The 17,191-nt window shown below is 43.5% G+C and overlaps 1 protein-coding gene across 5 annotated transcripts in view; it reads left to right on the top strand.

The window, feature by feature from the left end:
* The first annotated feature begins 2,476 nt into the window (after positions 1-2,476).
* Positions 2,477-17,191, top strand: part of PARD3B (par-3 family cell polarity regulator beta) — a 413,399-nt gene continuing 398,684 nt past the window's right edge. For 2 of the 5 annotated variants that reach the window (XM_055812187.1, XM_055812185.1), the window contains exon 1: positions 2,483-2,889. In XM_055812187.1, the coding sequence (XP_055668162.1) occupies positions 2,770-2,889 (120 nt within the window). In that variant the 5' untranslated portion in view covers positions 2,483-2,769. Of the gene's footprint in view, positions 2,890-17,191 lie in introns of all 5 variants that reach the window. The other 3 variants (XM_055812186.1, XM_055812184.1, XM_055812188.1) reach the window with 2 other exon arrangements.

Genomic DNA, 17,191 nt, shown 5'->3' with positions numbered 1-17,191 from the left:
GTTTTTTTTTCCAGACTTGTCAGTTGGTTTAACACAAGACGCTACCTCTGTCAACAAGCTCCATCTAACTCCAGTTACAGTGCGTATCACCTGCACCTTTCAGAACTTGAGAAAAAAAAAAAATCATACCACGTCTTTTCCTAAATGTGTCAGACCTCGCTCATAAATGGGGGTGGGGAGCGGGAGAGAGAGAAGCCTTTATGTTCACAGTCAATTATTAACCTAAACCTCCCTGCAGTCTGTAGCCAAAGCCATACAAGCACAGGCATCCAGGCTTCCCACCAGCACACCAGCAGCTGAGACCACGGCGTGCTTTGAACCCTTCTTGCCTCTGGCTCCCACTGACTCAGCTCCGGGGCTGCTGCGTGGGACCGCTCCCCCTTATCATTTCTCAAGAGCAAAGAAAGGTGTGAGGAGCTGTTGCCTCCCTGCCCCAGGTAGCCCTGCTGCTCCCTCCTTACAAACCCAGCTTATGGAACTGCCAGGAGTTATACCAAGTCCTCCCTTTCCCCCCTTCTTGATTATTTTTCATGTGAATCACTTGCATCGACTAGCTGACCTGCTGGTCCCTCCAGGAGTTGTGGGAAATAATTATTTAGCATGATGAAAGCCTTAGAGCGGTGCTGACCCATGAGAAACTGTTGAGCCCTGCTCCACTGTTAGGAGCCAGTAGTGGGCTGGCTTGGGTCTGGGGTGGCCACATGGGCTGGCTCCAGGAAACCCTCCCGCTGCTCCTAGCACATCTAGCACCACCCTACCCGCCCTGGAGGTGCCTCTGGCCTGCAAGCCACGTGACCTTACCCTTGGTGTTTCCTGAAGAAACAGAATATTCCTGTTTCTTTGCATTGGTTCTTTGCTCTGGAGGGAAAGAAAACAAAAAAGTAATTTTTTTCTGGTTCAAAGCATATGGGATGCAGATTTGTGCACTTGCACATGCAAACACACATACATTCCCAGGGAAAGCAGTTCTATACGTGGTTTAATAGATCGTTTCCCTGTGATTTGCTCTGAAATGCTGCAGGCTGGTGGCAGACATGTCCAAATTTGAAAAGGTGAGGAGGAACTGTTTAGCACTGCAGCAGCCCCACACTCCACTTATGTCTGCTCCTAAGGAGCCAGCGTAAACTTCCTGCTTGCTGCAGGTCGTGTGGCTCTATCCCCATCTCATCCCAAAATTTCACTGTTCACTTGAACCTCCAGCTTAGGCTGCTTTGGCCCACTTCCACCGCGGCTTCCCTGGTGCTCTCCTTTGGTTACATTACACGGCACCGGGCGCCGGCTGCCTTTTGAATGCTAATCTGAGGTGGAGTGGCATTGATTTTTGCTGCGGCAACAGTCCCCTTGCCATGCCGTGGTTTAGAGGTATCTTTAAATTGCTCTGTCTTTGCTTTCTGGTGATTTTCAGTGTGCAGATTGACCGGTCAGGATTGCAATGGCGTTGGGCTGTCTCATGTGTTTGCACCATGTTGTACATGATCTGGTGGCGGACAAGACGCCGGGGGCACTGCCCGGTGCCATGTGGTACTGACACACGCACTTTGCAGAGCAGCAAGTGTCTGGGGCACGCTGCAGGGCCTGACACCCTGTTGCACAGGCCGTGCGGCTTTGCTGTACCGCGCGTGGAAGGGCACGGCTGCTGCTGTATGGGGCTGCGGTGTTGCTGAGTGCCGCAGAGCGGATACGGTGCTCGGGAGCTCCTGCAAATTGCAGGGCATGCAGTGGGGTGCACGTGAGGCCTTGTGTTGCTGCCGCACGCAGCTGCCCATGGGCGTGCGTGTCACCGCGTGTCGCTGCTCGGCAGGGCGAGGGCCGTGCTGCGGCCCCGGTGGTCGCGCCACAGTGCAGGTTACTGTGCATTACCGCTCCCGGGCTGTGTGGTGCATGACGCAGGGCCTGCTCGGTGCCACTGTGCCCGCCATGGTATGGCGCGGGGCGGCGCAGTGCCGTGCTGGGGGCCTGGTGGGGTGTGCGGGGGTCACCCCCGGCAGAGCTGTCCCTTACAGCGCAGTGCCTCCGTAACGGGTGGTTACCGGTCAGCACCGCCTGCGGCTCCGCGGCCTGTGAGGGCTGCACAGGGTGCTGCTGCGGGGGTGCAGCTGTATGGGTGCAGCGGGGGTGCAGCTGCGGGGATGCTGCAGTGGGGGTGAACGAGGGGTGCTGCTGCGGGGGTGCGGCGGTGTGGGTGCGGCGGGGGTGCAGCGCGGCTGCCGTGCGGGGGTGCCCCGCTCCGATCCGCGGGGGGGTGCGGCGGGCTCCCGTGCCCAGCGCGCGCGGGGTGCTGCAGGGGTTTCCCGCCGTGCGCGGCGCGGCCCGAGCGAACCGCGCGCCCCCGCCACGGCGCCCCGCGCGCGCTGACCCACGGGGCGGCCCGGCCCGGCCGCCCCCCGCCCCGCCGCCGCCGCCGCCGCCGTGCCCCCGGCCGCCCCGCCGCGCCCCCCGCCGCACGGGCCGCCCCGCCCGGTCCGGCCCGCGCCTCCCCGGAGCGCCGGGCGGGGAGGGGCGGGCACAGCGGCCCGCCGCGGCGGAAGGAGCCCGCCGGCCGCAGCCCGGCTCCCGGCGCTGCCCGCGCGCGGTGAGGCGCAGCCCCCGCGGCTCCGCGCACCTGCCGGGCCGCCCCCCCGCCGCGGGCCCGGGCACAGGCACCTGCCGGCGCCGCCCGCCGGGCCTCCCGCACCTGCGCCACCCCCCTGCCGGGCCGGGCCGGGCCGGGCCGGGCCGTGCGGCGGCGGCCGCCGTTTCTCGGCGGGCAGGGCATGGCGGTGCGCTGAGATGAAAGTGACCGTGTGCTTCGGGCGGACGGGGATCGTGGTGCCCTGCAAGGACGGGCAGCTCCGCGTGCGGGACCTGACCCAGCAGGCCCTGCAGCGCTACCGCAAGGCCCAGGAGAAGGTGAGGGCGCGGGGCCGCGCCGGCCCGCCGCGGGGGCCGGGCCGTGCGCGCAGCCGGCCTGCGGGGTGAGGGGCGGCCGGGAGGGGGGCGGCGGGGGCGGCCAGCGCCGAGGGGTGGCCGGGGGGAAGGCCCGGGGCCGGCGGCGGGGGCCGGGTGCGGGCCGGCGGCGGGGCCGGGCCGGCGGCGCTGAGGGGTGGGCTGCCGGGCCGCGGGGCCCGCGGGGATGGCCCGGCCGCTCCCGCCTGGCGTGGCCCTGCCGCCCACCCCCTGCCAGATGCTTTGGTGAACAGCGGGTGCTGGCGGGCCGGGAGAGTGTTCCGCTGGGTTAACGCGCTGGCGCGGCTTGTTTTACATGTTTTAGGGTTTCTTGTTGTTGCTGTGCAAGTTGACTAAGCAACTCGATACAGACACAAACAAAACTTAAGTTATTTTAATTAAATCTTGTGTTTTCTGGCATCAGGTGCTGTCTGTATGGGCAGATGACTTCGTTTACACGAAAGGAGCTCCAGTTTTTCATAGTTTGTATCTAATAGAGCATAAAAATACTTCTTTCTTTTTCCTCCAAGAGGCAGGTGCTGAAGGCTAATGGGATACTGTTTAATATTGATGAAAGGCGTAGTGTTGCAAGTACAGCTTTGTGAAAGAGATTCCAGTTACGAGCCCTGAATTAAGGGCTTGCAGGATTGTCCATCCTAAGACATCTGAATAAAAAGGAAGAGTACAGCCAACAGCTTATGGGATCTGGTTTGTGCCCTGTGCTGGTTTCTTCTGTGCCCCATCGATCGTTTGATATCCTGAGTGCAAAACTGGAAGTAAAAATCTTGTTCTCACAGGTTTATTTTGTGAGAAGCTTGCTAGTGATGTATTAAATCCATCGTGAACATCCGAGACTGCTCTGTGTTAGAGAATATAGTGGTCACCACGTTAGTCTTTCTGAGCAAGTGTTGTGCTTTAACCTGCTGTAAGATGCATAGAGCTTGACACATATTTTGTATGAAAAACCTTCCTAATGAATATTGCATGTGTTTAATAATTGCAGAATGTTTATAGAATACTTGGTGCTGTGACAGCCAACAGTCAGTGAGATCTTTTGCACTGAAGTATGGTTCAGAGTACTAAAATAGGCATATGGTGGTCTTGGTTCAAGAGGGGTGTATCAGAAACAGAATTACTTTCAGCTGAATTGAACTTAGAAATTTAAAATTTGATTTCAGCTTTGATTTGTGCCTCTGATGACACTGGCATTAGTCTCATGGTGATGGCTGAAAGGTGGCCTGCAAAGCTTTTGTATCAATACTTCAAATGACTTTCCTTCTTTCCTCTTTATTTAATTCCTTTAGAAAGAAGTAAAAATTTCTAGGTAAGGCCCTGCCTGTTCTGGAAGGCTCAGTAAGTAATTTATGGGAGAGAAATTCCAGCAATGTGAGAAGGGCTCAGATAAATGGCAGACGTTTAAGATGTGCTGCAGTCCAATTAGATTCTCATGAATTTGAACCAAATTTGCTATTTACGTAATATTTAAAGAAAAATACATTTATGCTAAGCAGTCATCTGCTGTGCCCCCGTCAGTGTGAGTTCAAAATCATCTGGCCTTCTCTATAGGACAGCCACAGGCCAGACTACACATTTTCTGACCTTGTTGTATTTCTTGACTTTTTGCAAATAAAACTTTTTTCTGACTGTTTCCTTATAGAAGTCTTGAGTTCCCTATTATGTATGGTAGATGGACAAAGTGCATACAGGCCAGTTTGTTCAAAAATTGCTGATCACCTCGAGTAACAGTTATTCAAAGCTTGTATGGAGAAATGTAAAGAGGCGGGGGTGGGAAGCAACCCAAGGGCCTGAAAAATACGGAACAGGTTTTCATTCAAGTCACTAAAGAAAGTTTTATGACCTCTGCACCTTCTGTCCCCCCTGTTCACTAGAAATTTCAACAGTTCTCTTGCAGTGCTTTGATTAATTAGTCTTCAGCCTACATGATATGCAGTGGAACTAGCCAAAAAGATGAACAGATAAATTTCCTCTTATCTTGACAAGCATCATTTGGAGTTCGTGCTCATTCCTGAGGGAAAATTTGGGGTTGGTAAAGTAGATCGTACAGAGTAGCATACAATTAATTTTATTACCTTGTGGAGAGTTTTTTCCCAATCTGTCATGGATGGATTGGGTGTTTTGCATTTTCCTTTTATCGCCTCCTGCTAAAGTTAACTTTCTTTACAAAATTGTAGAATATTATAGAGGATGGGATTATTTTAAGATAATCAGCAGCTAGAACTACTGTGAGATGTAGGCATGTTAACAGGTTTATGTTAAAGATAACTGAAGATTTGTTTTTCTTTTAAAAATATTTAGAATGTTTGGAATGCTTCCTGTGGCACAATGCTGCTGTTTCTGTTGGCAGGTTAAGTGTTCTTTACGTAATTTTTTTGTCAAGTGTTAAATTTTTTTTAAAGAATAAAGTAGAAAATGGTATTGTTGAAGTGCCTAAAGTATTTGGAGAAGGGAGGAAAACTGATACAAGGAGTATCTTTTGTAGTTGCAGAATGGAAAATGGAAAAGGTAGCTAGGAGACAAGCTTTAGGAATTTTTATTTAGTTATGGTACTGTCAAATACTACAAACATGTGGGAGGCTGTGTATTTTGGGGGTTGTTCTGGCAGCATAGTTTTGCTGTTATTTGCAGTTGCTTGTCTAGTAAAGGGGAAGATAGGAGGTTAGAATATTAATTAATGTATTTGTAAAATACTTTGTGTACAAAACTAGAAAAAAATTTAATCGGTTTGAAGTTCTCAGTGCAACTTTGTACTTGTAATGAGAGGAAAGTTGATGCAGTAAATGACTTAGTCTCATTTCTGTGAGACTCTTGGTAAATAGCTGAGAACCCTGCAGGCAGCTGCTTATTGTAGCCTGCTGTGTTTCCTTAGCGAGTTTGATTTGGTTTCTTGGCTGGGCTGTATTGGCAAGGTTCAGTCATGAAGGCTCAATTGCTCCGTTAACTGAAACAAAATACTGGGCCAGTTTCAGCTGAAAAATCAGACTGATTATTTTTTGATCCTGCTGAGTTTAGCAGTAGGTTTCAGAGGTACTGTTGCAGTTCTGAATGGGCAGATCTTGTCTGATTCACTGGAAAGGTACAAGTAACTGTCTGGATTTAAGAATATAGAAGTTAAGAAAACGTTTTGTTGATCAGCTGCTTTGTGAGAGCTGTGAATAAATTTTCAGGGAAGTGACTCATCTAGGAAAGTAACTTGTGTTCAATGAAATGAAGATTGGTGGAACTTTTTTTGTGACTCAGCATCTGCTTTTGTTGCTGTTTAGTGATGCGTGTGTTAAGGCTTCCTGCTGACAGGTAGATACAGTAGGATTGATGATTCCTTATTCTCAGCCCAGTCCCTTAGTATTTCTTGTAACTTGGTTTATTTGGTGCCTTGGGGAGCACTTGCATGTCGTCTGTTGTATTTAGGAGTCTTTGCTTGAGTGAGAGCAGATGCACTGCAGAAGGCTTGAGTTGCTGTGCCTGTTGCTGTGTTTGGTCTCCGTGGCTGTAAGGCGTAGCCCTTGGATGCCAGACGACCTCCTCGATTATCGTTTTTCCGTGAACTGAGAGAGACCTTTTGTTTGGTTTTTTCCCCCCTGAGTATGTGGATGAGAGGGGGATGAAGAGGGGTTCTGGGTCAGCACTGAAGGGTTCAGTATGCTCTTGTGGTGTTGCCTGGGTCTGCATGGTCCTGTTGGAAGTGATTCCTCAGTGCATGTGGAGCTAAATGCATTCGAGCAAACGGCATTGTTGTGCGCATACTTCTTCCCTCTGAAATGCCACTCCCCCCAAGCAGGAGGCAATACTTGAATTACCAGCTTTGTAGTGAGCCCTTGGTTCAGCTGGAGATGCTAATTTGCAAACTCAAAGGCCTTTAATGCTGTTGATACAGAAGGTGATGTACACCCAGGGAAACTAATAGCTACAGGACCAGCAAGTGAAATCCACAATGACTTTTCTTCTAGCTGTAGTGTAACTTTTCCCAGGAAAATGTATTTCTTAGGAAGACGTATACAACCTTGCTCTTCCAGATGTTCTTCATCTTTCTGGAGGAGCCAGAGATGGGGAAGTGGTATTTATAATTCGTATGTTAATTGACTCACTTTTGCATGTGTGGCATCTACTTAGATGACTTGGAGTGACTACTTGGGCTGTCTGAAGTCTTGTTTATAGAAGCCAGTTGAATAGATGGCAAATGGAAACCATGTAGCAGAATTAATAAGCACTGCAGTTTGTCACTTAAATATCAGTTGAAGATTGGTCATTTTAAGCACAGTTAAGTTCTTGAGTAGCTCACTTGAACATCCTTTGTCGGCCTCCCTTCGGGAATGCTGACACAGACAATCAAATATTAGTTGAACTATCTTACAGGGGCTTGTTCTGCAGTTGTTACAGGCATTAGAGTGTGTGTTTCCACTGATGAGAACGTACAGAAGCCAGCAGTTGATTTCTGGAATGGTAATGGTAATTTTGATTGGCAGTCAGACTGAGTAGGAAGCAGTAATACAGTGACTAAGTTGATTCAAGAATGGTACATTTTGATTAGAGCAAAAATAGTGGGTGGTTTGGGTTGTATTGGCAGTCTTTCCCAAATTAGATGTATTTAAAGAGCGAACGTTGCAGGTTGACTGTCTATTGATTCCTATTAATAAAATACTTTTACCCTTTCTTTCTGTTCTTGCTTGCCCGACAACATGACAGTTAGTTTTTGCATTATGTATTGCTGTTGTAAGTCAGCCAGCAAGCAGAAGGAGTACTAAATGTTCTTGTAGTTTCTCTAAAAAGCTTGGAGGTAGGGAAAATGACAATTTATTTTGACTCTAAACTCTATGCTTACCAAAAATATTTGCAAAAATGTAACAGATTTCTTCAGAAGGTGTATGTGGAAAGTTGTGAAAGAAATCCTTTGTTACGAACATTTTTCAGTTTTGGGCAAATCATAAGTATTTAGTCCTTTATAAGGGCAGTTATATGGTTGTATTTGTGTGGCACATTTGTCTTGGACCTGATTTCAAGTTTGGGGGAGGGTGCTTTTCTTAATTTTGGTTTTGTTTGTTTGGGTTTTTTTCCTGTCCCAGTTTGTCTTTGAAAGTCTATTTTATGCTCTAATAGTGATGGGGTTAATCTCTAATCTTTGTTTTACCAAAACAATTCTAAATTGCATTTTTAAGTACTTTTTTTGCTAGGAAATATTTTAACTATTTATTTGCATAGTTGCCTTAGCATTGCTCAAGCAGCTATGGTATGTTAGCATGCTTTTACATTGCATTGGAAACTGATGTATTTCAAGGAACAGGTTGGTTATCACGTCTGCGTTCACGCTTCAGTTTTGTCCACTACGATATCATACTAAAAAAGGAGACTATTACCTGATACACTGCCTTTACTGTTGTATGAGTGTGTGTAACTGACTGATATTTAGGAAGACAGGCCATGTAAGTAGAGGGGGTGATGAAAAGGGAAGGACACAAATGTTTTGAAAAAGATCTATATAAACCAAACTCTGTTACTGAATTAGTAACACTGGTGTGGTGTGATGGTATTTCATTGAGACCAGAAATAGCTTTCTAGTGACAGAATTTTGGGTGTCTCAGAATTTTCAGGATCACTTTTATGGTCATCCTGAAAAACTGAGTTAAAAAGTGCCTGCCTTTTTATCACTTTTGCCTAAATTGTCTGCTGATGTGCTGCATCATAGCCACTAGTGTTGTAGTGGTGTAATGAGATTTTTGGTAGATTTCCAGTTTCCTTTTCTCTCTTTAACAGGTGTTTATAATTCAAACAGAAAAAACTGCCATTGAACTTTGTTGAACTTGCATTACAAGATGTCTTATAGGACATTATGTACTTCGGTACCATGGAAAAGAAATTTTTGGATCCCTTTGTACTTTTTAAGTAGACTGCTGCCAGTAACTTAATACTCAGCCAAAAGCCCAAGTTACTTTGTGTTAATGTGTTTCAGGGGAGCTCAGTTGAAGGGTAGAGCTGAATAAAACTGGTGGAAATTTACAGGTAAAATGAGAAAAACTCATCCTGGAAACACTGCAGGTCAGACTTCAGCATATGTGATAACACACAGTTTTCATTTTTGTTTCCCAGTTCTGAGTACTATTCAGTTGTTATCACTTGAGGGACAGCAAAGATTTTGTAATAACTGAGTGTTAGAAGTCGTAGAAGGAAGACTTGAAGAGCAGTACAGAGTTCTCAGTAGTGACTGCTTCCTGTTGCTCTTTGCCCAGTTGAAGATGAACTCTGAGTAGTCTTGTATGAATTTGTGAAGAAGGGATTTAAACCCCAAATGGTACTTTTGTGTGTGTATTTACAATTAGAGAAGCATCATGTAGTATGGTAGTCTTAATTACATTAAAAAATAATCCTTCTGGAATAGGATGGAGCCAGGAGGTGCTTTTGCTTGCTGCATAAAATGCAGCTTTTTTTTTTTTTTTTTTTTCTAAGTAGTTGCAAACGGAGGGTTGTATTGTATTGGTATTTTCTTAAAAACTTAATGTTTTTAACAGATACAGTTATTTGGGAATAATGCTTCATGTTTTGTGACTGTACTTTCCTCCTTACTTGTTCAGTATGATAGGGGTCAGTTAAAATGCACCATACTGTGCAGAGTCTTGCATCCTGCTACTGAAGCAGCAGATCTCCTCCCCCATTGAGCGGAACATTCTTTAGGCTTTCCTAATGATGCTGATGTCATAACTGCAGCTTTCCTAGGCGTGAAGACCTATAGCTTCATTACTGAAAACTCCCTCTAGCCCCCTGTTAAGATGCCTGTGTTTCATCCTTAATGAATATGATAATGCTAAAGGTCTTGAGCAATTAGTATCATTGAGAACAGGTTCTGCTTTGTATTTTTGTATTTCATTCTTGAGTCTTGCTTATGCATAAAGATATATGTATTTTATGTCAGGGAACTGACTGAACAGAAATGAGGGGCTCGTGTGAATGACTTGTTGATACAAATGAACTTGTAAATTCCACTCACCACATAGTGCCTGGGATAGATATATTGGTAAACTGAGAAAGCTACTTCATATGAAAAATTTAGAAAATCAGCATGTTATAAAAACTTTTGGAAAAAAAAAAAAAGCCTGTGCAGTACTTGCATAGTATCTTCCTTAAAGCATTTTTTGTTCCACTCAAGTTATATGTTGTTGTGGTAGATCTGTAAGTCTTTATCAGTACTTTTATTTCTTACATAGAATTACTTCAATAACTTCTTTGTAAGGAAAACTTTCTGTTATAAGAAATTACTGATTGCACTGGTTAGCATGTGGGTGGGTTTTTTTTTTTTTTACTGTTATGCTCACTTTAAAGAGGATATGTGTAAGACCTGATTCTGTACTTGTTTTTTTCTTATGCCTAGTGATTGTGCTATAGACACCTCCATTAAGTGAACTGTTGTAATGTTTTAATGTCGTCTAAATCTGTCTTACTTTCCGGTGTAAACCTGTAATTTTTATGTCACCAGTACATCCATTCAGAACTGATGACTTTGCTTTGTTGTGGCAGGTGCCATAGCACTACTCCAGTGCTTAGATTTGCTTTTGGGAATGCTCCTAAATTGGGAGGTTTAAATAAGTTGCTCATTGGTTTCATGAGGGTGCACTGGCAGCATTTATTGCCATAGTGAGCCCTCTTGCTTCAGTGCTTTGCTGTATTGGTTGTTACATGTATGAAAAAGAAAACTATGGAATGCTTGAATGAACATGCTTCTTAGAGCTGGTAATAAGGATACCATTTGTATGAATGGTAGATAGGGAGGAAGATGGATGACTGTAGTCTAACAAAGACTGATATTTGGAATCACAGAATTCAGTCTGATGTGTAGAGGCTAATGGCTGGCTCTGAGCTCTTTCTTTTTCTGGCTAGAGATTCAGCATCAAAGATGAGGCTCCATTGAGCCAAATGGTTTTGCAGTACAGCTTATCTGATAGAATGTTTTCCAGATTCCCAGTAAAATACTAGCTATTAGTGAATATTAACATGCACCCTCCCTATCATTTTCCTTCACAAAAATGCAGTGATTTTTCAATCAGTAGAAGAAAATGGAGTGCGTAGACCAAAGGAGAATTTGATATGATTCAAAGAAGCTGAGACCTGCATTCCTGGAAATTGTGTGTCTTTTTTTTATTTTTTTTTTTTTATTTGACTAATCAGTTCCTCTGTTCATCTCTCTTCCCTAAAACCTTAGAAGACCTTCAGATCATTATAGAAGATACTATCTCATTCTCATCAATCCATCAACAGCTGAGCTGACCTTTTTTATTGGCAAACCTGAATATCTAAGTTACAGATTTTCTGATGGAAGGAAAAATTACATAATTATCTCCCGTTTCTTCTAATTTGGGTATCAGTGTACAGGTCAACTAAAAATAGTTCCAGCTCCAAAGATGTTAGAATCCAGCATGTCTCTATTTTGGCCTTTGGAAGAGAGACAAGTCAGAAATCCTGGTGGGATAATCCCCTTTATGTGGTGGGTTTGTTCAAACTCTGGAATGGACTTTGGGCATCCACCTGGAGACCATCCTACAGTTGAGGATTATTTCTTTTAATTTGGGCATGGGTTTATTCCTTCCCATTATCTGTGAACGGTGGAGTGGTAGTTAGTGTTTCCACGTTTCCCTGAAAGCTACCGTTACAAGGTTCTGTCCTTCCAGTGAGTAGGTGGGTGACCTTCAGCTGCTACAGAAGGTGACTGGTTGAAAAGGTGCATATACCTGCTCTGCAGCTGCTCTCTTGGCTGGTGTGCCTGTGGGGCAGACAGACTTAAGCTAAACACATCTTTATAAATTTCAGCGATGTCCATATAGAAGTAGCTCCTTATTTATGTTTCTCCTCAAACTAGATGTTTTGAGGGCATATAGTCTTTTCTAGCCTTTTTTCTTTTGTTTTGTTAGTCTTGCAGTGTTGCATGTCATTAATGGTGATAAGGCCAGAATTTCATGTAGAGGGTTTGGGGTGTAATTCTACCATGTTTCTATGTTTTAAGGAGTCTAATTGCTACTTAATGTAGGCACCATTCAGTTCTATTCCTGTAGGACAGGCATTTTTTGTTGAATGCAGTCTTTGGTGGCATAGTTTGCCTGCTGTGACCTTGCCTAAACTGATATGTTTTATTTATTATTTTTTTAATACCCCCCCGTGATACTAATTTGGTGACAAATTTGATGGATAATATTTTGAGTGTTACAAAGCTTTCCGCTAACATTCTCTGCTTGCCAACTTTATTGTTTCTGAGCACAAGCCAGAAGTGAAACCAGACTGCAAACTTCAGGCTTACGATTTTGCTGTTAGTGGAAGTGATTTGAACACTGACCTTTTGTAAGTGATGTGTTTTATGAATAAGGGAGATAGCTGAGTTCTAGGTCATATACTAACTTCTCTGTCCGTAGCTTGTCAGAACCCTGCAGCCCCTGTCTAGAGGCCAGTTGCAGAATGTCTTTGCTGGTTCCCTGGTTGAGCAGCTATTGGAATTCTCATTCTGCCAGCTGTAACCTTTTCTGTAAGGCTTTCTTAACTAGTTCAGTAAGGATTTTGATGGGGGGTTCTTAGGATTTTTGTTGAATTTATCCTAGATGCTAAACACCACAAAGGTGGGATAGAAGTACAGTAGAGCAGAAGTAGGGAGAGCAATAATAAACAAGGCTACTTGTGATGGTGTAGCTTTTCTAAAAATAGAAGTAATTCAGGGGGTTTACAAATCTGATCGAGGTGAGATTGCCATTTTGCAGCAGTTTAAGCCTTGAAAGGCTTATTCGTACCTTTTCTCTTTCATGAGTAGTAAGGCCTGTGCAGCTAATGAAAACTGTTCCTCAATCTATCCAGGACAAAACCAAGTGGGTAACTTCCTCTGATCCTCTAGCCTGTGTCATAATTTGTCATCAATAAACTGGATGATTGTCCTGCATCTCACCTGTACTTTTTTTTAACTGAAACAAGCTTCTGCTTTTGAAATAAATAGTCTTGAAGTCTTACGTTCGCTACTTAAGTTATTTCTTTAGAGGGGTTCTTATTAATTATTTTGCTTGTTACTTGAACTGTGAGTTAATCTGTGTGGAAATCAGAAGCTATACAGGAAAGTTTGTGGGTTTTTTTTCTTTTGTTTTGTTGTGTGGTTTTTTGTGTTTGTTTTTTTTTTTCCCCCCTCTCTGAGTAAAGACTCCAGAGGGCTTCTATTTAGAAAGAAATCTTCCCATGTCTTGTGTGAGAGAGAAAGACTTGCTGAAGTTTTTCAAGGACCAAAGGGAGTTAACATGCTTAGCTCCCACGGAATTAGACTTGTTTGGAAAACTTAGCCGCTGCCAATTCACAATTAATTTTCCCCTGCTGGCTGTAATGAATGTATTCTGAACAAATGTTTCAGGAGCCCCTGGCATTACAAGCTACAAAAAGAAAACTCCCTGAAGAGCTGGAAACCTGGAATAGTTGTGTTAGGCAACAAAAGGGAGAAGGTTTATTGACATTTTGACTGTGCATAGAGAAAGACCAATGTTTACATAGTAGTAGTGATGATGCAGGTGGTGTTTAGACTGCTGTGAAAAAGAAGATTATTTTTTTTTTCAGGGTGGTGAGAGGGAAGGGAAGTAGACGTTTGTATGTGAGGAAAAAAATACTATCTAAAGTTAGGGTCTGTCCTGTCATTGATAAATGATGACTCCTTTATGTCAGGCAAGAAGATTAGCACTCGAAAATCTAGAGAAGTCTTCTGTGTTAATATTTCAGGAATAGTTATTTGGATAGCTCTCATTCAGCTGCTGACTGATGGGAGATACTAACTACCTGAAAAACCCTTATAGAAACCACTCCACTGGCTTTACAGACAGCAAAATTAAGAATCAAGTTTTGCTTGAAATACTAATATAACTCAGAAATGCTCAAAAGAACACTCATGGCGTGTGCATTTTAAATATGTTACTTCTGAGGGGTTTTTCCTCCTTATGATTACTGCTGTGTTCAATCCACTTTTTTTAAAATATCAACAGAACAGAATTGTTCTAAACTGTTACGCTTTTCAAGTACTCCCATTTGAAATAAAATGGGAGTATGCCAACGTTGATCCCTTATTCCTGGAGTCTGGAAAAAAATTGGTTTGGGCCATCTTCCATTTACATTAGATTTTCTGTGTTTGGTGTGTGTGTGTGTAATTACAGCAAATCAGAAACTGAAAGGAGTAGGTGGTTTGCTTTTGTACACGCAATGTGCTTTTTTCTCTTGTTAGACCTTTCATGTATTGTTAAAAATGTAGTGCTGAAATTGGACTGTATTATCCTTCTTATTCTTCTTGTCCCAGCTCTCTGCTAGCTGTGCTTGCAACGTGTTTTTTTTGTTTTGCTGCAGCAACATTCACTATCATTTAATTCTGAATAGGGGCTAAATACCACTTTATATATAATGAATTTTGCAGTTATGTGTGTTACCATCATATTCTTTCTTGCCTGGAAGAACAAAATACATATTCATTGCTATCACCATTTCATTAAATAAGTGATACTCAAAGATGCTAGGACCATGCTAGATAGGTCTTTTTTGGTAAGTTCAGATGGTACATACATCTGGCAGTGTACGCACATTGTTTTGTGTTGGTATGACACAGCCATCTTTTGAATTCAATGAAAGTGGAGGAGTCTGGCGTATTGTTCATATTGCAGTTCATTAATGGCTGTAGATATGAAATGAGCATCTCACTAAATGGAAGTCTTGGTCAACCTCTGACTCTTGCCTTAAGGGTTTAAGAATAAACAATATGAAAAAAAATACCAGCTTCTTTCCAGATGGCTAAATGCTTGATGTGTCTTTATGTTTAGCTGTCATTCAAATGTGAATGCTGTGGTGATTATAAGTGTCTTCTGTTTTTCTGGTTTGAAATGATCCCTTTTGTGCATTGTGTTTAGAGATTAACTATTTGACTTATCAATATGGATTTTAGGGGGAAAAAAACCCACAAGTTGATGGTATAGCAAAATCCAGGATGTTAGTGTTCATAAACAGATTTGACAGTGCAGGTCTTGGTTCCATGTACCACGCTGCAGGCAGTAGTTGATTTGAAATAGGTTGTAGTGGACTATTAACATTTTGCAAAGTGCTAATTCAGTTTTGAAACAACTTGTGTGTGATGAGTTTCATACTAATGGTTTTTGTTAGTGAAAAAATGTTTTTCTGCAATCTGGTGTGGGGGGGCAGTTTTATAGAGGAGGCTTTGTTTGGAAGAAGTTTCTTCTAACTGGTAAGAAAAAAAACTAGATTTAGTTTTAAAACAGAGTGTGAATTGTACTTTCGACATGAGGGATTTAGATAAATATGTGAGTCAATACCCAAAGATACAACGTACAATTCAGTGATCAAATTGTTTAATACTGTTGTAATCTTGCTAATGCTCACTTAATTAATTTTCAGTTTTTCTTGTTTTGTTTTGGAGCCTAACTTCGTAGTTAGTGTAAGAGGTATCTTAATAATGCAGCCAAAGCTGTTGCAGGTTCTGTAGGAGGCCATATCACTTGCCCTGCGTGACTCTTATACCAGCAAATTCTGAGGTTACTGTTTTTTTCTATTAATTGACGATGACTGTTTCCTTACTTAGTAGCCGTTTAAAGAAGAGTATCGACTGCTTCATTGCATGTGCTGGGTTCCTTTTTCAGGCACCACAGACAGCGATAAAATTCAGTGAAAGTAGATCCAGTTACTTTGAACAGCCTTCAGCGTCTTGGGCTGAACTCATCAGTGACTGGCAGTCTACTGGTGTTTGTCTATGTGAGTTGGGAAACAGATATAATCACCTCTGTTGATGAGAAGGTAACGTTACCCTGGAAGTACTGTAGGCAGTGCATAGTGATAAAGCAGACCTGTAACCTGGTTAGCCTTGAGCATTCGTGTGAATAACGGCTATGTTATGTCCTGGTTGCTGTAGGCGTTTCCCGTATGTCTTTGTTTAATTTTACAGTGAAATCTTACTTCTGTTGGTGCTTGAGCATGGCATAACATGTGGAGCCAACGTATGCGGATACAGTTGTGGAGAATGAATGAGGTAGCCAACTGAAAAGTAAATTGGATTCGTCTGTATGAGTGATGGATGGCATCGAACTGCAAATGAAAAGGAAGGTTGTAATGGCATCTTAGGATTGTTGCAAAATATATGCAAATACAGCATTTAATCAAGTTTGCTTACCAGCTGTTGTTTTCATTTGAAGTTTCTTGTGGGTTGTATTGACTGGATTAAAACTGTGTAAGGCAAGTTTCCATATGTCCCGCCTGCGAGCTCTGGAAAGAAATTTGTGGTCTTGAGGGTTGGAGAAAGTTGCCACAAAACAGTAACTGGAACATGTGCCTCAGGTGTCATTTTCCACTTTTGAGCTGAATGCTCTACTTAGGTGTCTGTTAGCTGTTTTGCAGTGACTCTCATTTTGATTTGCTGCCTTCTCTTTTCCTTTTAAGTCTCTGAAGCTATTCCTTTCCAACTGTTTGGTGCTTCTGTTTTCCTGGAGGTACCTGGAGTAGCAGGAGAGAGCAGTTCTTTTTGTGCCTCAGGATAAGGGGCAGGGCTGGGGGAACCCTGCTGCACACTAGTGGTATTGAATTTCAATGAAAGAGTGAGTAACCTCATTCTCTTCTTGTTGTCTTCTACCTGGCCAAAATTCGCTTAATGAGATGTGGTTAGGCATATGGCTTAAAGTTTTGATGATGTGTTAATTCTGGCATGTTCTGTATTTCCAGTCAGGTGAAGGTGGAGGTTGATCTCAGGAGAGAGTTGCCCTTGTTGGGGTTTCATCCAGTTCCATCCCTTGGCTCTGCCAATGATTAGAGGTGGAGGTTGTTTGGGCTATTCACCAGGTGTATTTGCTGTATCTCAGAAGTCAAATACTAAAACTTAGTAATGTTTTACTATGATAGTATACATTTTATTAATATAACACAATGTAAGAGATTATATAATTTTCATGGTGTAATATTATGCTGGTATTTTTATTATTTTTTAAACTTGCTGGTCATTTTCTTTCAAACAGTAGCCAGAACCAATGAAGCTGACTAACCTTTATGGAATTGGGTAGTGCTTGCTAGCTGTGCCTTCAGAACATTCTTGCCCCAGTCATTTTTGCTGCTGAAAAGGGAAGGGGGAGGCTGATGAATGTAGGGTTTCATGTGAGAACAAAGCTGTGTGTAACAGCTTCATCTAATACAGACCTTGCTCCAACACACCTATATGGTTGAAAATCCTTTATTTCCTTCCCTGCACATCCAATTCAACCTGCTGTTGTCATAT

The sequence above is a fragment of the Falco peregrinus genome, chromosome 8 (genome assembly GCF_023634155.1).
Source record: "Falco peregrinus isolate bFalPer1 chromosome 8, bFalPer1.pri, whole genome shotgun sequence".
NCBI classification, from domain to species: Eukaryota; Metazoa; Chordata; class Aves; order Falconiformes; family Falconidae; genus Falco; species Falco peregrinus.
The sequence above is the reverse complement of the archived record's forward strand: the minus strand, read 5'-3'. Positions and strand labels throughout refer to the sequence as shown.